The sequence below is a fragment of the Mesoplodon mirus genome, assembly GCF_964341445.2.
Source record: "Mesoplodon mirus genome assembly, chromosome: 20".
Lineage (NCBI taxonomy): Eukaryota > Metazoa > Chordata > Mammalia > Artiodactyla > Ziphiidae > Mesoplodon > Mesoplodon mirus.
The window spans coordinates 8,479,796-8,506,235 of record NC_138996.1 but is presented as its reverse complement, the minus strand read 5'-3'; the positions used below and the strand labels follow the sequence as shown (position 1 = coordinate 8,506,235).

The following is a 26,440-nucleotide window of genomic DNA, read 5'->3' as shown; positions in this document are numbered from 1 at the left end:
TGTTGCTCGTGGTGAGAAACTAATAGGCATGAGGTTTTTACTGGATTTTGTAAGAAGAGATGAAAGTTCACACACCTTATTTTAAATATTAATTCCCTCTGCAAGAGACGGTGCATCGCTAATCCATCATCATAGTCTGAGCATAACTGCTCAAAGGGCAGAGGACAGTCAATGTCCTGAAGCTTCATTTAGTTACTAAGTGTCTGTGCTTGGAAGCTCACTGCCAACTTGGCCAGGCTCAGGTTCTAGAACCTGGGACAGAAGGAGCCCTGAGAGAGAGAGCCGGGGCTGTTTGTGGGCCACCCCGCCGTGTTCTCTGCACGCACATGCACGTGGAGCCCCCCTTCCCTTTAAGCCTGCATTCTGTGTGCTCTTGGGTCAGTTTCCAAGTAGTGGGATTGCTGGGTCATATGGTAGTTCTATTTTTAGTTTTTTTTTTTTTTTACATCTTTATTGGAGTATAACTGCTCAACAATGGTGTGTTAGTTTCTGCTTTATAACAAAGTGAATCAGTTATACATATGTTCCCATATCCCCTCCCTCTTGCGCCTCCCTCCCACCCTCCCTATCCCACCCCTCCAGGCGGTCACAGAGCACCGAGCTGATCTCCCTGTGCTATGCGGCTGCTTCCCACTAGCTATCTACCTTACGTTTGGTAGTGTATATATGTCCATGCCACTCTTTCACTTTGTCACAGCTTACCCTTCCCCCTCCCCATATCCTCAAGTCCATTCTCTAGTAGGTCTGTGTCTTTATTCCTGTCTTACCCCTATGTTCTTCATGACATTTTTTTTTCTTAAATTCCATATATATGTGTCAACATACAGTATTTGTCTTTCTCTTTCTGACTTACTTCACTCTGTATGACAGACTCTAGGTCCATCCACCTCATTACAGATAGCTCAATTTCATTTCTTTTTATGGCTGAGTAATATTCCATTGTATATATGTGCCACATCTTCTTTACCCATTCATCCGATGATGACACTTAGGTTGTTTCCAGCTCCGGGCTATTGTGAATAGGGCTGCGATGAACATTTTGGTACATGTCTCTTTTTGAATTATGGTTTTCTCAGGGTATATGCCCAGTAGTGGGATTACTGGGTCATATGGTAGTTCTATTTGTAGTTTTTTAAGGAACCTCCATACCGTTCTCCATAGTGGCTGTACCAATTCACATTCCCACCAGCAGTGCAAGAGTGTTCCCTTTTTTCCACACCCTCTCCAGCATTTATTGTTTCTAGATTTCTTGATGATGGCCATTCTGACTGGTGTGAGATGATATCTCATTGTAGTTTTGATTTGCATTTCTCTAATGAGTAAAGATGTTGAGCATCCTTTCATGTGTTTGTTGGCAGTCTGTATATCTTCTGTGGAGAAATGTCTATTTAGGTCTTCTGCCCATTTTTGGATTGGGTTGTTTCTTTTTTTGTTATTGAGCTGCATGAGCTGCTTATAAATTTTGGAGATTAATCCTTTGTCAGTTGCTTCATTTGCAAATATTTTCTCCCATTCTGAGGGCTGTCTTTTCCTCTTGTTTATGGTTTCCTTTGCTGTGCAAAAGCTTTTAAGTTTCATTAGGTCCCATGTGTTTATTTTTGTCTTTATTTCCATTTCTCTAGGAGGTGGGTCAAAAAGGATCTTGCTGTGATTTATGTCATAGAGTGTTGTGCCTATGTGTTCCTCTAAGAGTTTGATAGTGTCTGGCCTTACATTTAGGTCTTTAATCCATTTTGAGCTTATGTTTGTGTATGGTGTTAGAGAGTGATCTAATCTCATACTTTTACATGTCCTTGTCCAGTTTTCCCAGCACCACTTATTGAAGAGGCTGTCCTTTCTCCACTGTATATTCCTGCCTCCTTTATCAAAGATAAGGTGACCATATGTGCGTGGGTTTATCTCTGGGCTTTCTATCCTGTTCCATTGATCTATCTTTCTGTTTTTGTGCCAGTACCATACTGTCTTGATTACTGTAGCTTTGTAGTATAGTCTGAAGTCAGGGAGTCTGATTCCTCCAGCTCCATTTTTCTTTCTCAAGATTGCTTTGGCTATTCGGGGTCTTTTGTGTTTCCATACAAATTGTGAAATTTTTTGTTCTAGTTCTGTGAAAAATGCCAGTGGTAGTTTGATAGGGATTGCATTGAATCTGTAGATTGCTTTGGGTAGTAGAGTCATTTTCACAATGTTGATTCTTCCAATCCAAGAACATGGTATATCTCTCCATCTATTTGTATCATCTTTAATTTCTTTCATCGGTGTCTTATAATTTTCTGCATACAGGTCTTTTGTCTCCTTAGGTAGGTTTATTCCTAGATATTTTATTCTTTTTGTTGCAGTGGTAAATGGGAGTGTTTTCTTGATTTCACTTTCATATTTTCATCATTAGTATATAGGAAGGCCAGAGATTTCTCTGCATTAATTTTGTATCCTGCTACTTTACCAAATTCATTGATTAGCTCTAGTAGTTTTCTGGTAGCATCTTTAGGATTCTCTATGTATAGTATCATGTCATCTGCAAACAGTGACAGCTTTACTTCTTCTTTTCCGATTTGGATTCCTTTTATTTCCTTTTCTTCTCTGATTGCTATGGCTAAAACTTCCAAAACTAAGTTGAATAAGAGTGAGAGTGGGCAACCTTGTCTTGTTCCTGATCTTAGTGGAAATGGTTTCAGTTTTTCACCACTGAGGACGATGTTGGCTGTGGGTTTGTCATATATGGCCTTTATTATGTTGAGGAAAGTTCCCTCTATGCCTACTTTCTGCAGGGTTTTTATCATAAATGGGTGTTGAATTTTGTCGAAAGCTTTCTCTGCATCTATTGAGATGATCATATGGTTTTTCTCCTTCAATTTGTTAATATGGTGTATGACATTGATTGATTTGCGTATATTGAAGAATCCTTGCATTCCTGGAATAAACCCCACTTGATCATGGTGTATGATCCTTTTAATGTGCTGTTGGATTCTGTTTGCTAGTATTTTGTTGAGGATTTTTGCATCTATGTTCAGTGATATTGGCCTGTAGTTTTCTTTCTTTGTGACATCCTTGCCTGGTTTTGGTATCAAGGTGATGGTGGCCTCGTAGAATGAGTTTGGGAGTGTTCCTCCCTCCGCTATATTTTGGAAGAGTTTGAGAAGGATAGGTGTTAGCTCTTCTCTAAATGTTTGATAGAATTTGCCTGTGAAGCCATCTGGTCCTGGGCTTTTGTTTGTTGGAAGATTTTATCACAGTTTCAATTTCAGTGCTTGTGATTGGTCTGTTCATATTTTCTATTTCTTCCTGATTCAGTCTTGGCAGGTTGTGCATTTCTAAGAATTTGTCCATTTCTTCCAGGTTGTCCATTTTATTGGCATATAGTTGCTTGTAGTAATCTCTCATGATCCTTTGTATTTCTGCAGTGTCAGTTGTTACTTCTCCTTTTTCATTTCTAATTCTATTGATTTGAGTCCTCTCCCTTTTTTTCTTCATGAGTCTGGCTAATGGTTTATCAATTTTGTTTATCTTCTCAAAGAACCAGCTTTTAGTTTTATTGATCTTTGCTCTTGTTTCCTTCATTTCTTTTTCATTTATTTCTGATCTGATTTTTATGATTTCTTTCCTTCTGCTAACTTTGGGGTGTTTTTGTTCTTCTTTCTCTAATTGCTTTAGGTGCAAGGTTAGGTTGTTTATTCGAGATGTTTCCTGTTTCTTAAGGTGGGATTGTACTGCTATAAACTTCCCTCTTAGAACTGCTTTTGCTGCATCCCATAGGTTTTGGGTCGTCGTGTCTCCATTGTCATTTGTTTCTAGGTATTTTTTGATTTCCTCTTTGATTTCTTCAATGATCACTTCGTTATTAAGTAGTGTATTGTTTAGCCTCCATGTGTTTGTATTTTTTACAGATCTTTTCCTGTAATTGATATCTAGTCTCATAGCGTTGTGGTTGGAAAAGATACTTGATACAATTTCAATTTTCTTAAATTTACCAAGGCTTGATTTGTGACCCAAGATATGATCTATCCTGGAGAATGTTCCATGAGCACTTGAGAAAAATGTGTATTCTGTTGTTTTTGGATGGAATGTCCTATAAATATCAATTAAGTCCACCTTGTTTAATGTATCATTTAAAGCTTGTGTTTCCTTATTTATTTTCATTTTGGATGATCTGTCCATTGGTGAAAGTGGGGTGTTAAAGTCCCCTACTATGAATGTGTTACTGTCGATTTCCCCTTTTATGGCTGTTAGTATTTGCCTTATGTATTGAGGTGCTCCTATGTTGGGTGCATAAATATTTACAATTGTTATATCTTCTTCTTGGATCGATCCCTTGATCATTATGTAGTGTCCTTCTTTGTCTCTTCTAGTAGTCTTTATTTTAAAGTCTGTTTTGTCTGATATGAGAATTGCTACTCCTGCTTTCTTTTGGTTTCTACATTTGCATGGAATATCTTTTTCCATCCCCTTACTTTCAGTCTGTATGTGTCTCTAAGTCTGAAGTGGGTCTCTTGTAGACAGAATATATATAGGTCTTGTTTTTGTATCCATTCAGCCAATCTGTGTCTTTTGGTGGGAGCATTTAGTCCATTTACATTTAAGGTAATTGTCGATGTGTATGTTCCTATTCCCATTTTCTTAATTGTTTTGGGTTCGTTATTGTAGGTCTTTTCCTTCTGTTGTGTTTCTTGCCTACAGAAGTTCCTTTAGCATTTGTTGTAAAGCTGGTTTGGTGGTGCTGAACTCCCTCAGCTTTTGCTTGTCTGTAAACGTTTTAATTTCTCCATCAAATCTGAATGAGATCCTTGCTGGGTAAAGTAATCTTGGTTGCAGGTTTTTCTCCTTCATCACTTTAAGTATGTCCTGCCATTCCCTTCTGGCTTGCAGAGTTTCTCCTGAAAGATCAGCTGTCAACCTTATGGGGATTCCCTTGTGTGTTATTTGTTGTTTTTCCCTTGCTGCTTTTAATATGTTTTCTTTGTATTTAATTTTTGACAGTTTGATTAATATGTGTCTTGGCGTATTTCTTCTTGGATTTATTCTGTAATGGACTCTCTGTCCCTCCTGGACTTGATTAACTATTTCCTTTCCCATATTAGGGAAGTTTTCAACTATAATCTCTTCAAATATTTTCTTATTCCCTTTCTTTTTCTCTTCTTCTTCTGGAACCCATATAATTTGAAAGTTGGTGCGTTTAATGTTGTCCCAGAGGTCTCTGAGACTGTCCTCTGTTCTTTTCATTCTTTTTTCTTTATTTTGCTCTGCATCAGTTATTTCCACTATTTTATCTTCCACGTCTCTTATCCGTTCTTCTGCCTCAGTTATTCTATTGATCCCATCTAGAGTTTTAATTTCATTTATTGTGTTGTTCATCGTTGCTTGTTTCATCTTTAGTTCTTCTAGGTCCTTGTTAACTGTTTCTTGCATTTTGTCTATTCTGTTTCCAAGATTTTGGATCATCTTTACTATCATTATTCTGAGTTCTTTTTCAGGTAGACTGCCTATTTCCTCTTCATTTATTAGGTCTGGTGGGTTTTTATCTTGCTCCTTCACCTGCTGTGTGTTTTTCTGCCTTCTCATTTTGCTTATCTTACTGTGTTTGGGGTCTCCTTTTTGCAGGCTGCAGGTTCGTAGTTCCTGTTGTTTTTGGTGTCTGTCCCCAGTGGCTAAGGTTGGTTCAATGGGTTGTGTAGGCCTCCTGGTGGAGGGGACTAGTGCCTGTGTTCTGGTGGATGAGGCTGGATCTTGTCTTTCTGGTGGGCAGGTCCACGTCTGGTGGTGTGTTTTGGGGTGTCTGTGGACTTTTTATGATTTTAGGCAGCCTGTCTGCTAATGGGTGGCGTTGTGTTCCTGTCTTGCTAGTTGTTTGGCATAGGGTGTCCAGCACTGTAGCTTGCTGGTCGTTGACTGAAGCTGGGTGCTGGTGTTGAGATGGAGATCTCTGGAAGATTTTCGCCATTTGATATTATGTGGAGCTGGGAGGTCTCTTGTGGACCCGTGTCCTGAAGTTGGCTCTCCCACCTCAGAGGCACAGCACTGACTCCTGGCTGCAGCACCAAGAGCCTTTCATCCACACGGCTCCTCAATTTGGGATGATTTGTTGTCTATTCAGGTATTCCACAGATGCAGGGTACATCAAGTTGATTGTGGAGCTTTAATCCACTGTTTCTGAGGATGCTGGAAGAGATTTCCCTTTCTCTTCTTTGTTCTCACAGCTCCCGGGTCTCAGCTTTGGATTTGGCTCCGCCTCTACGTGTAGGTCGCCGGAGGGCATCTGTTCTTCGCTCAGGACAGGGTTAAAGGAGCAGCCGCTTCGGGGACTCTGGCTCACTCAGGCCGTGGGGGAGGGAGGGGCACGGAGTGCAGGGCGAGCCTGCGACGGCAGAGGCCGGCGTGACGTTGCACCAGCCCGAGGCGCGCTGTGCGCTCTCCCAGGGGAGCCATCCCTGGATCCCGGGACCCGGGCAGTGGCGGGCTGCACAGGCTCCCCAGAAGGGGGGGCGTGGACAGTGACCTGCGCTTGCACACAGGCCTCTTGGCGGCGGCAGCAGCAGCCCCAGCGTCCCACGCTCGTCTCTGGGGTCCACGCTTTCAGCTGTGGCTCGCGCCCGTCTCTGGAGCTCCCTTAAGCAGCGCTCTTAATCCCCTCTCCTCGCGCACCAGGAAACAAAGAGGGAAGAAAAAGTCTCTTGCCTCTTCGGCAGCTCCAGACCTTTTCCCAGACTCCCGGCTAGCTGTGGTGCATTAGCCCCTTCAGGCTGTGTTCACGCTGCCAGCCCCAGTCCTCTCCCTGCGCTCCGACCGAAGCCTGAGCCTCAGCTCCCAGCCGCGCCCGCCCCGTCGGGCAAGCAGACAAGCCTCTCGGGCCGGTGAGTGCCGGTCGGCCCCGATCCTCTGTGCAGGAATCTCTCCGCTTTTCCCTTCGCACCCCTGTTGCTGCGCTCTCCTCCGCGACTCGGAAGCTTCCCCCCTCCACCACCCGCAGTCTCCGCCCGCAAAGGGGCTTCCTAGTGTGTGGAAACCTTTCCTCCTTCACAGCTCCCTCCCACTGGTGCAGGTCCCGTCCCTATCCTTTTGTCTCTGTTTATTCTTTTTTTCTTTTGCCCTACGCAGGTACGTGGGGAGTTTCTTGCCTTTTGGGAGGTCTGAGGTCTTCTGCCAGCGTTCAGTAGGTGTTCTGTAGTTGTTGTTCCACATGTTGATGTATTTCTGGTGTATCTGTGGGGAGGAAGGTGATCTCCACGTCTTACTTTCCTCCATCTTCCCCGGAAGTCTAGGAGCTGCATCCTATTTTTAGTTTTTTAAGGAACCTCCATACTGTTCTCCATAGTGGCTGTATCAATTTACATTCCCACCAACAGTGCGGGAGTGTTCCCTTTTCTCCACATCCTCTCCAGCATTTATTGTTTGTAGATTTTTTGATGATGGCCATTCTGACCGGTGTGAGATGATACCTCATAGTAGTTTTTTTGTGTTTTTGTTTTGTTTTGCGGTATGTGCATCTGCGGTACACGGGCCTCGCACTGTTGTGGCCTCTCCTGTTGCAGAGCACAGGCTCCGGATGCGCAGGCTCAGCGGCCATGGCTCACGGGCCCAGCCGCTCTGCAGCACGTGGGATCTTCCCGGACTGGGGCACGAACCCGTGTCCCCTCATTGGCAGGTGGACTCTCAACCACTGCGCCACCAGGGAAGCCCTCACTGTAGTTTTGATTTGCATTTCTCTAATGATTAATGATGTTGAGCATTCTTTCGTGTGTTTGTTGGCAATCTGTATATCTTCTTTGGAGAAATGTCTATTTAATTTGTATGGAAACACAAAAGACCCCGAATAGCCAAAGCAATCTTGAGAATGAAAAACGGAGCTGGAGGAATCAGGCTCCCTGACTTCAGACTATACTACAAAGCTACAGTAATCAAGACAGTGGTACTGGCACGAAAACAGAAATATAGGTCAGTGGAACAGGATAGAAAGCCCAGAGATGACCCACGCACATATGGTCACCTTATCTTTGACAAAGGAGGCAAGAATATACAGTGGGGAAAAGACAGCCTCTTCAGTAAGTCGTGCTGGGAAAACTGGACAGGTACATGTAAAAGAATGAAATTAGAACACTTCCTAACACCATACACAAAAATAAACTCCAAATGGATTAAAGACCTAAATGTAAGGCCAGAAACTATCAAACTCTTAGAGGAAAACAGAGGCAGAGAACACTTTCTGATATAAATCACAACAAGATCCTTTTGGACCCACCTCCCAGAGAAATGGAAATAAAAACAAAGATAAACAAATGGGACCTGATGAAACTTCAAAGCTTTTGCACAGCAAAGGAAACCATAAACAAGACCAAAAGACAACCCTCAGAATGGGAGAAAATATTTGCAAATGAAGCAACTGACAAAGGATTAATCTCCAAAATTTCGAAGCAGCTCATGCAGCTCAATATCAAAAAAAACAAACAACCCAATCCAAAAATGGGCAGAAGACCCCTGTTCTTTTGCCCTCCACTTAAACTTGACGTTCAGGTTCTGCCTTCAGCCTTGGTCATTCTCCACCTCGACGCCCTGGGGGTATGTTGGAGTGAGGAGCTTTTTCGAATGCACTGGCCTGTCCTCCTCAGTGTCAGGGCAACAGCTCCGTCCGCCCTCCCTGGGGCCGTGAACAGACTGCGGGTCAGGACGAGGTGGCTTCGTCCTCACCACTGTGAATGCTGCCTGACACTAGCTCGGGGCGACAGTGACACCAGTCAGCAGTGCTGGGCCGGGCTGCGCAGCCTGTGTGGCACGGAGGAGGGGGGCGCTTGTGCTCCGACCGGTCATTCTCCCCAGTGCAGCAGTCAGACGCACTCCCTCCCACAGAGAGTCCGGAGTGTGATGCTGGCGGTGGCCCATCACACGGAGACGTCCGGCATGTTCACGCCTGCTGTGTGCGCTTTTAACCCTCCCTCCCCGGAGAGATGGCCAGGCAGGCTCCCGGCTGGCGCTGAGTGCGGCGTGTGCTCCCTTCCACGGCCTCGAGCTGCTTCTCATCCCTCACCGCCCACCGCGCCCGTCTTCCTTCCTGGACGGCGGAGCCTCTCCGGACCTTTCCTGCGAGTGGCCTGTCAGACGCCTCTTCTCCGCTATTCCGCCGGCATCTAAAAGGTGCCATTTCCCAACAGAACCAGTGCTCTCACTGCCATGCTGCGCTGGGAGTCTTCGCCAAATTCCTGCCTCTTCCGTGAAAGCTTCCCTTCCCCAGGCTCCTGGCCTCCAGAAACATCCCCCTGGCGGCAGTCACCCTACGGCAGATTTCCTTTCCCAACGCCCCCTGAAGATGAGCTCCCAGAGACCGATCCTTCTATCCTCCTAGCCTTCTGTCCTCTAGCCTCCTGTGGCCAGGCCAGCACTTGGCACATGATGGGCGTACAGTGGTCGTTTACTGAATGAAGAAAGTGAGCCGTCAGGCAGGTGGGCCTGGTTTGGAGTTTCTGCATCCGGATTGCGGTCCTCCTTTGGCAGGTACTCATAGTTACCTGTGGCCATCAAAGCAGCACAGGTAATTCCTGACATTTCTAGGAACTCTTTGAATTATGACATAATGAACATTCCATGAGGTGACTTCACTGCTGCAATTTTAAGTTCTGGAAAGAGGGCCATGGCCGCAATTACATCTGAGCCCACTAGGTGCCGCTGTTGTCGCTGCCCATGGAAGATGTTGGCCCGGGGGTGGGGTCCCTGCTTCTGTCCTGGAGGTCTGTCTCCTTCCTTTTGACCTCCTCCCTCGCTTCCCCAACACCTCCCAACTCATAGTTTGGAATCTACATTTGGGTTTGGTTTAACCTCTGAATTTCAGGTCTTGGGGAACAGGCAGCAAATCCATCCTGCTCTGGCTCTGTGGATGGTCTCATTTTGTTCCAGGCAGTGGAGATTGAGAGCAGTTGCTCACCCTTACTGACTCTGAAATTCCCTACTTAAAATCCGATTTAATTCCTCGTGTTTCTTTATAAAAACAGTCAGAATAACCCTCTCACCCTTTTTCCTGGGCTTCCTTTCCAAGGTCTTAATCGTGTTCCTTCTCTGACCCTCTCTTGGCCATGGCACCATCCTTTATCTAGAGACCACATTTGTGGACACGGTCTGATAGCCGCTGAACCGGAGGAAACAGAGATCCAGTCAGGCCCGGGGCTGCTCTGTCCTGTTACCATTGGGCTGCCTGAACTTTTTCTCATCCCGTGCCTCAGTTTCCCCAGTGGCTGGCCAGCTCCAGGTTTCAAAGGCCAATGTTTCAAAAGGAATGGTGGTGGGGTGACGGAGTGTAGGTGATTTTTTTCTTAATATGTTTCGGGGGCATTTCATTGTCTTTCCAATAATAAAGGATGATGTACTGTAGAGGTATTTAGGAAGGTGACAGTCCGAGAACAGAGTTACATCCCCTCGTGAGAGTTTAACCACATTCCGCCGGCGTCCCCAAGCCTGCAGAGAAGCCATTCTCCCCGTTCTTTAGCCTCTAGTTTTGCCTCGCTCAGCTTACCGCAGTTAATCTACTTTTCTTCATCACCTAATTCAACGATGCCCTTTGAAGGCTCCTGTGGGAAATCATCCTTAAAAAGTGGAAGGAGAACAGGCCCCTGCTTACGGAGCCCTAATGTGGGGACCCGCTCCGGCCCCTCTCCTGCCACTGTCCCAGGGACCCTCACGGCCCGTGTGGTCCCATTGCCCCATGAGGAACGTGTGCCCCGCTGCCCCCTGGAGAACCTGGAGGCAGTGGGCGGGGTGGCCTACACACAGCCTCCTGTGAGGCCCCGCAGAGCCTGTGTAATCTTCCCTCAGGTGCCCTTTTCCTGCCTCCCTCTGTACTTGGATAAGCTCGCTGATGCCACAGATCTTTACACTCTACCGTTTTCTGAGGGATGAGATGGTTTTAAATCTCTACTGTGCAGCTTATTCTGAGGAGACAGGGAGATTGATTCTTTCAATTATCTTCTAGAAAATGAACAAATGTGTTTACATATTTGCTCAGGAGGTCAGTTCATTTGGAAAAGCAGAGAATGAAGTACAAGAACCTTGTCCCGGAGCTCGAGCTCCTCCTGCAGCATGTGCTGCATGCAGGCTCTGCCCCAAGGGGAGGCCGTGTCCCCAGGTGTTCCTGAGCTGCACGCCACTGTCTCTGCACAGCGCAGCATCTGGTGATAGAGTCACAGATGCCAGGGATGTGGGAGGGTCCCTTGTCCGAGGAGTGTTGGCATTTTTAGAGGAAGAGGCTGATTAACTCAAAGGAAAGACTATCAGGCGTCCCCTCCCCTGGGTGGGGGGATCCCTCCTCTGCCCTCATCCCAGTCATGTAACAGGCAGGGAGGGGCAGCGGGGAAGGCTTGTCTCTGCACACAGCTTAGTCATTGCCTAGTCTCAGTGTTGTGGTCAGAAAAGATGCTTGATATGATTTCAGTTTTCTTAAATTTACTGTGAATTGATTTGTGGCCTAGCATGTGATCTATCCTGGAGATTGTTACATGTGCACTTGAAAATGGTGTGTATTCTGCTGCTTTGGGGTAGAATGTTTTATAAACAGCAATGGACTGGCCTGAAGGCCAGTGTTTCTGGACTGATTTTCCGTCTGGATGATCTCTCCACTGACGTCAGTTAGGTGTTCAAGTCCCCTGCAAATATTGTGTTACTGTCAGTTTCTCCCTTTATGTTTGTTAATATTTGCACTATGGATTTAGGTGCGCCTATGTTGGGTGCATATATACTTACAATTGTTATATCTTCTTGGATTGACCTTGGATTAATCCTTTGATCATTATGTAATGTCCTTGTCTTCTGTTACAGTCTTTGTTTCCATTTGTATGGAATATCTTTCTCCATCCTTTCACTTTAAGTCTGTGTGTCTAGATCTTTTTTTTTTTTTTTTTTTTTTGCAGTACGCGGGCCTCTCACTGTTGTGGCCTCTCCCATTGCGGAGCACAGGCTCTGGACGCACAGGCTCAGCGGCCATGGCTCACGGGCCCAGCCGCTCCGCGGCACGTGGGATCTTCCTGGACTGGGGCACAAACCCATGTCCCCTGTATCGGCAGGCAGACTCTCAACCACTGCGCCACCAGGGAAGCCCTGTGTGTCTAGATCTTAAATGATTCTCTTGGAGGCCGTCACTGAGGGCCCAGTGTGGGTGTGACCTTTGTCCCACTTCATATCCAGGGCCTCTGTGGGGCTGAGATAGCAGCCTTTCTCCCAGGACACAGCTTGCAAACTGACACCGTGTCGTGCTGTTATTTTTCTTACAAAGTTTAGGAGGAAAGAGAACTTCTCGAATGCGTGGTTTTAACAAACGCAGGGACACGAAAGGCTTAAAATGCCATTTAAAAATCAGGGTGGGCAGGTTTCTTTGTGGAGGAGAACTGTTTACACCTGGCCAGCTCTCCTCACCTCTTACCTTTCCGGCTCCAGAGGAGATGGACTCCTGCTGCAGAGACTGGAAGAGTTTCCTTCTGAAGCTCCTGATGCTTCACGGAGCTGGGTTTTTGAGCTGCTTGAGCAAGAAGGGAGATAGGACATGCGTTCCTGCTGGGTCCTCAGCTCTGGACGTGTGAGCTGCGGCCCCAACTCCCCTGAGTCTGGCTGACTTAAGAGCGAAGTGGGAAGACGGAGCAGAGTGTGACGGTCCCTTTAACAAAGGTCCCATGGGGGACCAGCCCTCCTGGCAGACGGCTCATCACCGAAGGCTCAGTGTGTGTGGACGCACGGCAATTTCGGGATGGCGGGCTGTGCGGGCCATTCTTTCCTTTTCTCCCTCATGTGTACTTTCTGCACAAACATGTAGTAGTAGTAAAATAAGAGAAAAAAAGGTATTTGAAAAATAGAAGTAAACGAATTATAGCTTTTATTTTTGTGGAAACTCAATAAGAAACATTATATAGGTATTTAGAAAAAGACTTGAGAGGCCAAACTTTTGAGGGGCATGTTTTTATTATAAATGTAATATGGTTGATTAATGAAAAATCACAATGAAGTACCGAGAAAATGTTTGTCAATATAAAAGTTTTAGCAGCATTTCCATAGTTTCAGGCTCTAGCATTAGTCACACTTCCTCCCGCTATCAAAAAAGAAGACACCAGTGGGGCTCCAGCAGCCCCACTTAGTGAAGGCCTCAAGGAACTCCTCAAGTCCAGTGTATTGTCTAACAGCTCAGCCCTCCCCACTCCTGAGCTTCCACAATGTCAAAGCACTTGCCTCCGTGTCTGAGGTTAGAGGTCCATCCTTCAGGCTGCAGGGGAGGGGGCGGAAATTTAAACTGGACTTGATATGTAGTGCTTGATCACGCGTCCTTACCGCTTGTACCTTCTCTACACGGACAACAAGGAAGGGCCAAGATCTGGCACGGGGCAGCGGTGGCAGCGTGGTGGCGGGGAGGGGGACCGGAAGTGGGACGTGCACATGTGGGGGGCTGGTGCCTCACCATACACCCTGCTCCAGGGCAGCTCAGAGCATGGTGGTCCTGCCGCATCCCAGGCTAATGGTAGGATTAGTGACAAGGGGAAACAAAGAGTATGAAAATATAATACTGGCAAACTATTCCCCTGCTTCTTTGGTACTTTCCAAACTTCTCTGATCAAAAAAGGATAAGGGAAGCACACCATTAAAAAATTACAGTTTTAAGTATTTACAGAAGCAATTATGATATATTACATAATCAATACACAGTATATGAACAAATTCTTCAGTGAAAGCACTTGTGAACTCCTGTTCCAGTATTCAATAGCACACTGACACACATACACCTTCCCAAACGGGTATCATCCATCCTGTATCTCACTTACGTTACAGTATATTAAATGGGAAAAAAAATACCGTTTTCCAATCTACACTTTCCTTTTCAAAGGTTCTTAAAATTTGCCACTGAAATCAGTATGTACAAAGATTTGTTGAATATCGAATCCTAGGCAAGTGTCTCCACTCCCATTTCGAGTATGTCTGAAATAGCACTACCTATTATTCTATGTATACCATATATATTTAATATATAAGTAACCGCACCATGTTATATCACCACGATACCAGCTTAGTGCACATGATTATGTACAGTAGTCAAGTTAGCTCTGGAGGACGACTCTACACCTGGGTGGACGGTGTGGTTTGGAACATCACAGAGGGTCGTGGAGGCGCTGGCGGGAGACAGCACGCAGTGCCCACACGCAGCCCGGCCCATCCCTCGTTTACCGGCTGGAAGAGGACCGGTCACACGAATGGAAGGACCCCGTACACGAGCAGAGCCATGACAGCAGCACTGAACAGCCCTGCTACAGGCACGGTCACGAACCAGGCCACAAAGATGTTCCGGAAGAGGCGCCAGTCCACGGCCTTGCGTGAGCGAATCCAGCCCACGGCCACCACCGAACCCACCTGGAGGGGCACAGGCGTTTCAGAGTCAAACCAGAGGCGAGACACAGTCTACACACTCGACCGATGTTAACTGGCTCATCTCAGAAATACACTACATCACAGGATTCCCAATTCTTCCCCCTAAATTGGGTAAGAGCTTTTTAAAAGACTTTTTAGATTTTAGGTACAATTACTTTAGGATTATTCCATTCAGAATATGGTTCTGATGCACTTTTCCACCTGTATTCTGCTCTATTTGAGTGGAAGCTTAGCCAACCAAATGTTTTCTATTCCCCCTGCACTTTATCAACTAGCGATGACCGCCCTCGTTTTAAAGATTTAAAGTATCCCAGGCAGGATACTTCTTATTACAGTACGTGAACCTGCTATAAGCACACAAGGAAATGGCAATAAAGTACCCTTCTCCCGGAATAACAGCATCATAAAATGTTGGAGCTGGAGACCTCTGCAAATATCTAATCCATCTAATCCCCGTGGCTCAGTTTGCAGAGAATAAAACATTTCCAGAGGGTCTGGGACATGAGGAGATTTGTAAATCACGGCAGGTTGAGAACTAGAGCTGAGGCCTCTTGATCTTAAACTGGTTTTCTCCACTATCTCCAACTGCCTTGCAGTCCTTGTACTTTAGCTGATTAAAAAATTAATTAACTAAATGGAGCATAAATATAATTGGATCTAAACTGTCAATCATGCCTCACAAAATGATAGAGATACTTGAAAATCAGAATGTTAACCTGGATTAAGATATTCTTCTGTACACTCGCAGTTCATTTTGTGATTTGTTGAAAATGTACAAGGGAAACCCCCACAACTTTAAGTATCTAAAAATGGAAAGCATAAGAAAGTACAAATCCTGTAGCATCTCACGCCTCACTCAGGCTCTGGTGAAGCTCAGAGACATGCCCCTGACGGCACCCTTGGCCACTGGGAGGGGGGCCCTGAAGATCTCCAGGAAACAGGCTTCGTCTCTACTGACCCACAAATACTTCAGAGTCAGAAAGGGCCAATGAGGTTCAAAGAGCAACTGGGGTCTATTCTGGGGTCAACAGAAAAAATAAAATCCAACACTTTGCTTGTTTATGGAAGCAAACTGGAACATCAAAACCAGCAGCATATTTAAAGGCAGTTAATCTGACATTTGGACAACCCAAGCCGTGATTAACCAGCGATTCCATACACCTCCAGGTAGCAACGAACAACCCATCAGAGGGGCATCAAAATGATCATTCTATGTAAACCCTTTGTCTATAACCAGTGTACTGCACGAACCTGATTATCCTGCTTAGCAGTTCCTAGCACACGCCAGCCAATTGAGACTTTTCTACTGCAAAAGGACTAGCTAGGTTCTGCTGGTCCTCGAATATGGTCAAATCCACTAACACTAGTTTCCGAGATTAGACTCTCCTTGTTACCATCCCTCCAGGGCCTGTCCCTCTTCAGCGCACTTCAGCTCGGCTCACACACAGAGAACATGCTCAAGTCTCAAGGTTATCTATGCCCTCTTCCTGTGTTAAAACACTTTTCTTAGAAAAGCATAGAAGTAATATAATCATATTATAGCAAGTTTATGTGATAGGAGTGGACAATTACCCACTACTAGTGGGTTACCCAAAAACACCACTATTGTCATGTTTATATATTCCTTTCTACTATTTTTTATAAATATACCTTTATTTGTAAACAATAGGGTACACTACTATTTCCTTTCTTTAAGAAAGTAAGCATCTTCCCATAGTGCTCACAGACTTCATGAGTATCATGTAAAATGGTACACCCTATAGGTGTATGTACCTTAATTTATTTAAACATTTCCAATTTGCCTCTAATCTTTCCCTATTAGAAATAATTTCATGATTAATATACTCATTCATATAGCTTATATTTAGGCTTTAAAAAATAATATTCCCTGAAATGGATTATTAGTTACAGGGGGCATTTAAAAAATATCTTGAAATAATGTGGAAACTTAGAGAAAATCTGCAAGAACTCTCACACACCCCTTACGCAAATTCACCAATTTTTAATATTTTGCCACAATCATGAAGAAACATTTTAATACCACTGAAATATCCTGTTCCTCACCAACTGCCCGCCTGCCCCCCCACAAACTTCTGCTAAAGATTTAGCAATCCAAGCTTTATTACAGGGGTTGCAAAGTGGTGATTTACCAACTCCCTTCCCATGTTATCAGATGGAATGTTACTTTGAGAAAGAACTCTTTCCTCTCCTAATGCATCTTGATACCTACTGCCAAATCAGTTGTAAATATACAAGGGCAGCCATAATCTGTGAATTTCAGCATACTATAATGATCCTGTAAATTGTTCTCTTTTTGCTAATCAATCAACAAAACGTGTTACTGTTGCTTTTATTTGCATATCTTTAATTACTACTAAGGCTGAACTTTATTTATATATCCAATTTTACTCTCTCTAGTCTTTAGATATAAAAATTGTCCCTTCCATAAAGATGCAAAACATGACACCAAAATATAAAACATGGGAGGTGGGGGAGGAGTAAAAAAACGTAGAGCTCTTAGAATGTGTTGGAACTTCAATGACTATCAGTTTAAAACAAGTAGATATAGGTTGATGTATATGAACTACACGATAACCACAAATCAAAAACTTATAACAGATGCACAAAAAGCAAAGAGAAAGGAACTCAAGCATAACACTAAGGAAAATCATCATCAAACTATAAGGGAAGAGACTAAAAGAGGAAGAAAAGAACAAAGGACTACAAAAACAACCAGAAAACAAATAAAGTGGCAATAAGTACATACCTATCAATGATCACTTTAAACATAAATGGACTAAATGCTTCAATCAAAAGACACAGGGCGGCTGAATAGATTAAAAAACAAGACCCATCTATATGCTGCCTACAAGAGACTCACTTCAGAGCTAAAGACACCCATAGACTGAAACTGAAGGGATGAGAAAAGGTATTCCATGCAAATGGAAATGAAAAGAAAGCTGGGGTAGCAATACTCATATCAGACAAAATAGACTTTAAAACACAGTCTATAACAAAAGATAACAAAGGGCATTATATAATGATAAGAGGGTCAATCCAAGAAGAGGATATAACATTTAGAGACATATATATGCACCTAACATAGGAACACTTATATAAAGCAAATATTAACAGACATAAAGGGAGAAACTGACAATAATACAATAACAGTGGGGGACTTTAACTCTCCACTTACATCAATGGATAGACTGATCATCCAGACAAAATATCAGAAAGGAAACACTGGTCTTAAATGACACATCAGATGATCATCTACAGAACATTCCATCCAAAACCTGCAGTATATACATTCTTTTCAAGTGCACGTGGAACTTCCTCCAGGATGGATCACACAAAACTAGTCTCAATAAATTTAAGAAGATTAAAATTATATCAAGCATCTTTTTCAACCACAACAGTATGAAACTAAAAATCAATTACAGGGAAAAAAAATGGAAAAAACACTATAACAACAAAAGACTAAACAACCTGCTACCGAAAAACCAATGGATCAATGAAGAAATCAAAGAGGAAATAAAAAGATACCTTGACAGATAACTGAAAGTAAAAACACAACTGTCCAAAATCTGTGGAATGCAGCAAAAGTTGTTCTAAGAGGAAAGTTTATAGTGATACAGGCTTACCTCAAGAAACAAGAAAAATCTCAAATAACCTAACTTTCCATCTAAAGGAATTAGAAAAGGAAGAACAAAGCCCAAAGTAGCAGAAAGAAGGAATAATAAAGATCAGAGAGGGAATAGAGACCAAAAAAAAAAAAAAAAAGAAAAAGAAAAGATCAGTGAAACCAGAGATATTTTTCTTCAAAAAAAAAAAAAAAAACCTGACAAACCTTTATCCAGACTCATGATAAAAAGAGAGGGGGCACAAATAAACAAAATTAGAAATGAAAGAGAAGTTGCTATCAATATCAAACAAGCATAAGAGACAACTACAAACAGTTATATGCCAACAAACTGGACAACTTAGAAGAAATGGATAAATTCCCAGGCACATACAATCTTCTAAGACTGAGTCAGGAATAAAAGATCTGAACAGACCAATAACTAGTATTGAAACTGAATCCATAATCAAAAAACTCCCAATAAACAGAAGCCCAGGACCAGAGGGCTTGACAGAGGAATTCTACCAAACATTTAAATAATTAATACCTATCCTTCTCAAACTATTCCAAAAAATTGAAGAGGAGAGAACACTTCCAAACCCGTTTTATGAGGCCAGTATTACCCGGATATCAAAACCAGACAAAGATGCTACAAAAAAGGAAAATTACAGGACAATATCCTTGATAAACACAGATGCAAAACTCAACAAAACATTAGCAAACTGAATTCAACAATACATAAAAAAGATAATACACCATGATCAAGTGGGATTTATTCCTGGGATGCAAGGATAGTTTAATGTCCACAAATCAATCAACATGATACACCTCATTAACAAAATGAAGGATAAAAATCACATGATCACCTCAATAGATGCAGAAAAAGCATTTAACAAAATTCCACGTCCTTTTATGATAAAATAATCTTAACAAAGTTGGTATGGAGGGAACATATCTCAACATAATAAAGGCCATTTATGATAAACCCACAGCTAACATCATACTCAATGGTGAAAAACTGAAAGCTTTTCCTCTAAGATCAGGAACAAGACAAGCATGTCCACTCTCATCACTTCTATTTAACATCGTTTTGGAAATCCCATCCACAGCAATCAAATAAAAAGAGAGAGAGAAATAAAAGGCATCCAACTGGAAAGGAAGAAGTAAAACTGTCACTGTTTGCAGATGACATGATCCTATATTTAGAAAACCCTAAGGACTTCACCAAAAAACTGCTAGAACTAATAAGTGAGTTCAGTAAAGTTGCAAGATACAAGAGTAATATAAAGAAATCTGTTGGATTTCCATACACTAATAATGAACTATCAGAAAGAGAAACCAAGAAAACAATCCCATTTATAGTTAAACCAAAAAGGATAAAATACCTGTGAGTAGATTTAACCAAGCAGGTGAAAGACCTGTACTCTGAACACTAGAAGACACTGATGAAGGAAACTGGAGACAATACGAATAAATGGAAAGATACCTTGTGTTCATGGACTGGAAGAATAATATTGTTAAAATGTCAACACTACCCAAAGCAATCTACAGATTTAATGCAAAGCCTATCAAAATACCCATGACATTTTTCACAGAACTAGAACAAATAGTCCTAAAATTTGTGTGGAACCACAAAAGACCCTGGATAGCCAAAGCAATCTTGAGAAAAGAGAACAAAGCTGGAGGTATCATGCTCCTTGACTTCAGACTACACTATAAAGCTACAGTAATCAAAACAGTATGTTACTGCACAAGAACAGACAAACAGTTCAATGGAACAGAATAGAGAGCCCAGAAATAAACTCAGGCACTTATGGTCAATTAATCTATGACAAAGGAGGCAAGAATATACAATGGGGAAAAAACAATCTCTTCAATAAGTGGTGCTGGGAAAACTGGACAGCTACATGTAAAAGAATGAAATTATAACATCTTCTCACGCCATATACAAAAACTCAAAATGGGTTAAAGACCTAAATGCAAGACCTGACGCCATAAAACTCCTAGCAGAAAACAAAGGCAGTATGGTCTTTGACATTGGTCTTAGCAATATTTTTTTTGGATATGTCTCCTCAGGCAAGGGAAACAAAAGCAAAAATAAACAAACAGGACCTAATCAAACTAAAAAGCTTTTGCACAGTGAATGAAACCATCAACAAAATGAAAAGGTAACCTACTTAATGGGAGAAGATATTTGCAAATGATATGTCCAATAAGGGGGGAATATCCAAATATATAAACAATTCATACAACTCAATATAAAAAAAGAAACAACCCGATTAAAAAATGGGCAGAGGGGGCTTCCCTGGTGGCGCAGTGGTTGAGAGTCCGCCTGCCGATGCAGGGGACATGGGTTCGTGCCCCGGTCCAGGAAGATCCCACATGCCGCGGAGCGGCTAGGCCCGTGGGCCATGGCCGCTGAGCCTGCACGTCCGGAGCCTGTGCTCCGCAACGGGAGAGGCCACAACAGGGAGAGGCCCGCATACCGCAAAAAAAAAAAAAAAAAAAAAAAAAAAAATGGGCAGAGGACCTAAATAGGCATTTTTTCAAAAAGACGTATAGATGGCTAGCAGGCACATGAAAAGCTGCTCGAAGTCACTAATCATCGGGGAAATGCAAATCAAAACCACAATGAGACATCACCTCACACCTGTCAGAATGGCTATCAACAAGAAGACCACAAATAACACATGTTGGCAAGGATGTGGAGAAAAGGGAACCCTGGTACACTGTTGGTGGAAATGTAAACTGGTGCAGCCACTATGGAAACCAGTATGGCGGTTCCTTAAAAAATTGGTAATAGAACTACTATATAATCCAGCAATTCCACTCATGGGTATTTCTCCAAAGAAAATGAAAACACTAACTTGAAAAGATATGTGCACCCAACACTCACAGCAACATTATTTACATACAAGAGCCAAGATATGGAAGCAACGTAAGTGTCCATCAACAGATGGATAAAGAAGTACTGTGGCACAAGGGAATATTACTCAGCCATAAAAAGGAATGAAACGCTGCCATGTGCAACAACATGGATGAATCTGGAGGGTATTATGCTAAGTGACATAAGTCAGAGAGACACAAATACTGTATGTTTTTACTTATATGTGGAATCTAAAAAATAAGACAAATAAATATAACAAAATAGAAAGAGGCTCACAGAATCAGAGAACAAACTAGTTCTTACCAGAAGGGACAGGGGTGGGGAGAAGGGTAAGAGATGAAGAGGATTAAAAGGTACAAACCACTAGGTATAAAATAAATAAGTTATAAGAGTGTAATGTACAGCACAGGGAATATAATCAATATTTTATAATAATTTTGTATGGAGTATCATCTATAAAAATATCAAATTACTATGTTGTACACCTGGAACTACTATATTGTAAGTCAACTATAATTCAATTTAATAAACACCAGCTAAAATAACATCATGATAACATAAAAAAGCCTCTTCATGTATTGTGCCCATTTACATATAGGAATCTAAATGTGTCTCTTATTTGTTTATGTGGTATTTAAATAAATATTAACTTTGATATTTAATGCAAATACTTTCTCAATCCAGTATTTTGCTTTCACTTTTAAGTTTCTAATTTCATGCAATATAATATGCTATGCTTTCCTTCTGTGATTTATCCTTAGCTTGAATATTGATAAATTCTCATTTATTTTAAATTTTCTAAGATAAAATTCTGTTTTATTCTAAATTTTAAAATAGTTTAAAAACATCAAGCCATCAGATATATGTTCACATATTTTGAGAACTGTGGGTCTACTTTTATTTTTCTAGGGTGATAACCAGTTACTCAACTTCACTTATTGGTTAAAATTTTCCTGCCCCAAACTATATGCTCATATTACTAGGTTCTATCTCTGGTCTATCTACTTTTTTATACAAGTATCTAATTTTCTATTATTGTGGTAAAATACATAATGCAAAATTTATCATTTTAACAATTTTTAAGTGTACAAGTTAGTGGCATATAGATCCTCATTGTTTGGCAGCCATCACCACCATTTATCTGCAGAACTTTTTCGTCATCCCAAACTGAAACTCTCTGCCCACCAGCCCTCCTTCCCCCCACCCTCCTGCCTCCTGTTTCCTTATAGCAGACTTCCTATCTGGTGAGGCTACTCCCTCTTCATCGCTTTTCTCTGTAGATCATTTTATATTCTTGCTAATTTAACCTACCAAATTAACTTTAGCCTTATTTTGGAAAGTTATGAGAAAAATTTGGGTGGGCTAGTGTTTGAGGACTTTCCCACCCAATGACAGTGTGTCTCACATTCAGGTTTTCTTTTACCTCTGAGCAAAGCTTTGTGCCTTTTTCATGTACATCATTCACTTTACTAGGATTTTCAAATGTCTTTTTGGCACGTATTTCAACAGATGACCGTACGTTGTTTTCTAATGGATCGCTGAGCCGTGTGTTATTGAGGATGTCTATAAACACCCATTTGTTGAGCCCTGTGAGGGGCCAGCCCTGCATAGGCACCAGCCCTGCCCTGTTCAGAGCCTGCATTCTGATAATCCAGATCAATGTGGTCCTGCTGAAACATTCTTTCATGATGTTGTTGATGTCATTTACTAGCATCTTAAAGTTTTAAAATCAACATTCATATGTAAACACAGCTTTCATTGTTTGTGATCTTTTTAATCAGGTTTCGGTATTAGGGTTATTCAGTATATGTTTTATAGACCAAACGAGAGTTTCCTGTTTTATTTTGGTTTTTTCTCCTACATTATGGAAAGTTCATATAATGTGAGAATTATCTATTCTTTTAAGATGGAAAAGATTAGCCAGTGAATCCATCTACAACTGGAGTCAGCAGTGTCCTCCTCCTTTTTGCCTTTTCAGGTGAGAAGAATTGTTTTTGGAGAACTTCCTTAATTTCTTCCTATTGCTCTGGTCAGGTTTTCCACTTTTTTTCTACTTTTTGTGTCACACTTATTTGTCATGTATATTTTTGCAAAAAATAATTCATTTTACAGAGGTTTTCAAATCCTTAGCATACAGCTATATGGTTTTATATTTTAAAATTCTCTCCCAAATCTGTTATGATGACTTTCGCCTTTCTAACTTAATTCCCCTCCTTTTCTTTTCTAAGAATTTGATGTTATTTTGTTAGTAAACACTTTCCTCTCCCCTTCTCCTTCACTAGTTTTGTTTTAAAATTTATTTTGCTTTTATATTCTTCTTGCTGTTTCCTGAGAACTTTTATTGTTCTGAACTTTTTATAAAATACTAATCTGACTGTTTGGTTCTTTTATTTTCCCTTTGCTCAATTAAAGCATGTAAATACATGAATTTTTATCTGAGCATAAGTTTGCTATGTATACACACACGGACACACAATTTGTTTTTTTCTCTTTTCCAAGAAATCTATGATTATAATTTTTCAACTCCTTGATTCAACTGTTACTTAAAAAGAGCATTTAAAAATGTCCAAGGGGATACTTCCTTTTTTCAACATATATTTTTAGTTTAACTTATTTGGGATTAGAGATTGTGTAGAATATCTGTTCTTATTTTATAAATTTAGTTGTGATTTTGATCATGGTCTTCTGAATTTATGACTAATTTTTATAAACGTTTCATGATATGTGACAAGAAGGCATAAAAATTTGATATATATTTATTAATTATACTGCTATAAATCAAATCCTTTGTATTCCTAAGTACTTCTGTCTTCTTCATTTGTTACAGACTTAGACACATTAATTTCTGAGTTCTAACAGCTTTTGCCTTATGTTTTTAGTTGTTATGTTATTTGGATCACAAGGGGCCCAGAGTCCCATGTCTTCACTACTGATGAGGTCTTTTGTTGATATAAGGTGGTATTCTTTGCTGCGTTCCGACTTGCCTCTTAATAAGTTGAGTGTGTTTCCAGATTAAGTCCATCACCAGGCACTAACAGCAACAGAATTACCGAGAAGTAGGGGAACCAGACAGCATCGATATTACAAGTCATCTAAGGTAGCCCTTTCATCTTCCAGATTAGAAACTGAAACCTAGAGGCTAGTGGTCCTATTTGTACTTATTTTTTAAATTGAAGTATAATTGATTTACAATGTTGTATTAGTTTCGGGTGTACAGTAAAATTATTCAGCCATATATATGTATTTTCAGATTCTTTTCCATTATAGGTTATTACAAGATATTGAGTATAGTTCCCTGTGCTATACAGTAAGTCCTTGTTGTTTATCTATTTTACATATAGCAGTGTGTATCTGTTAATCCCATACCCCTAATTTATCCCTCTTCCTCCGTTACCCCTTTGGTAACCATAAGTTTGTTTTTTATGTCTGTGAGTCTGTTCCTGATTTGTAAATGAGATCATTTGTATCATTTTTTAGATTCCACATATGAGTGATATCATATGGTATTTGTCTCTGTCTGACTTACTTCACTGAGTATGATCATTTCTAGGTCCATCCATGTTGCTGCAAATGGCATGATTTCATTCTTTTTTTATAAGCCTTTCACATTTAGCGGTGCTTGTTTACAGACACACTGGTTGGAGTTTTCAGGCTGTGTGTAAATGGAGAGCCCCTCGCTGTCTTGGTCACTGCGGTACCCTTGGTGCCCAGAGTGGGAACAAACAAGCTTTTCAGGAATGACAGGAATCCAGGAACCTAGGAGAATCTGCAAGTCGCTTTTGCTTTGTTGAAGTTGTTGGTGGGTATATTTGCATACAGGGGGCCCATTGGAGATATTTTAGAATTCCTCCAGGTACTGGGCAGCCCTCGGTTACGAGGCCTGGGTTCCAGCCCCGGCCCACCCCGGGGGTCCTTGGGTAACTCCCTGAAACTCTCGGGGCCTGTTTCCTCTTCCTTCATCTTTAAGGTTCCTTGTGGCTCCAACAGTCCAGGTACTAGACAAGGAATTCCCTCTCCCACTGAGTTCTAGAGCACACGACAGTGGTTAATATCATCCGGAATTCACTCGAAGCGACTTGAGTTGCTTCAACCACCTTATAGAAGAAAAAAGAACTGAAACAATCGTGTCTTACGATTCCATGGAAACGATTTCTGCCTACGTCTGTCCACCTGTCAACTCCTGGGCCCCTGGGCCTACAAACACGGTTCGTGGACGCACAACCTCAATGCAAAAGCCACTGTGGAAACAACGAGAGAACCAGGACATGTGGAAGGAGGGTGAGCTCCCGCCAGGCACGCGTGGAGCGGCCAGGTCTGCGGGACGGGAGGCGACCCGAACCGCTGTCGGTGGGAAGGGCCGGGAGGGGCCGTCTGAGGAGGCAAACGCCCCCGGGAGACCCCGCCGTGACTCTTCCACCGACCGCGTGCCGAGCGCTGCCCGAGCTCCCCTCGGCCCCGGGTGACCGGGCAGGACGCGCGGGCGCCGGCTTACCTTGCAGTGCGTGGTGCTGACGGGCAGCCCGACGTTGGAGGCGGTGACCACGGTGAACGCTGAGGCCAGCTCGATGGTGAAGCCGCTGCGGAGGAGACAGGGGACGCGTCACGGGCGCTGCCGGTGGCTCGCCGGCCCTGGGTGCCCAGGCCTCACCAGGACGCTCCTTGGGTGGACTGCGCCCCACGGCATCAGCAGAACCAGGGGCTGCGGCATGGCAGCAACATGGCACCAACGCTTGGCATGAGGCTGCTTGCGGCCCTAAGGAGCCTCGTTTTCCCGGTATGTTTTCAAAAACCACACCCTGTAGGAGCTGGGTCAGAAATTCCTGCTGAGCCGAAGACGGTGAATCGTCACGTCTAAAGTGGCGCAGGGAAAACTACGCTCTCATTTTTAAAACGTGTACGTATCATAAGGGAGTGAATTTTTTCTCAGATCACTAATTTTTCTTCAAATCAATCTTATAAGAGAATCTTTCATTAAAATGACTTTCAAGGGGGAAAAGATCTCTTACAATAGGTAGTTTCAAGTTTTAGCTGTATTTGGAAAGTTCTCCTGTGAATTTGTTATTTAACCAATAGCTCTAAAGCAGTGGTCCCCGACCTTTTTGGCACCAGGGTCCGGTTTGGTGGAAGACAGTTTTTCCACGGGGGGATGGTTCAGGTGGTAGTGCGAGCCAGAGGGGGATGGTTCAGGCGGTAATGCGAGCCAGGGGGAGCCATGGGGAGCGGCAGATGAAGTTTCACTGGCTGGCTCACCCTCGCCCCCCACTCACCTCTTGCTGTGTGGCCTGGTCCCTAACAGGCCACGGACCGCTGCCGGTCTGCGGACCAGGGGTTGGGAACCCCTGCTCTAGAGGATACACACTAGAAGGACCATAGGAAACCACGTGGGAGTCTCCAAACCCCACCCCAGGGCATGGGCACCCCTCCTGCCGGCTTAGCCCAGGAAGCAAAGGAAGGATGTAGAGTAAACCTTGAAGGGCCGCAGGGGACAGCTGCCTGCAGCCAGCAGGTGGCGCTGGTGAGCAGAGGATTTTCGGGAAAGGCAGGCCCAAGAGCGCTTCTCT

At 42.8% G+C, this 26,440-nt stretch overlaps 1 protein-coding gene across 9 annotated transcripts in view; it reads right to left on the bottom strand.

The window, feature by feature from the left end:
* Positions 1-12,855: 12,855 nt before the first annotated feature.
* The window catches only part of SLC20A2 (solute carrier family 20 member 2), a 106,713-nt gene continuing 93,128 nt past the window's right edge, over positions 12,856-26,440 (bottom strand). For all 9 annotated transcript variants that reach the window (XM_082608456.1, XM_082608462.1, XM_082608460.1 and 6 more), the window contains 2 exons: positions 25,372-25,456; positions 12,856-14,352 (listed from right to left, as the gene is read on the bottom strand). In XM_082608456.1, the coding sequence (XP_082464582.1) occupies positions 14,188-14,352; positions 25,372-25,456 (250 nt within the window). In that variant the 3' untranslated portion in view covers positions 12,856-14,187. The remainder of the gene's footprint in view (positions 14,353-25,371; positions 25,457-26,440) is intronic.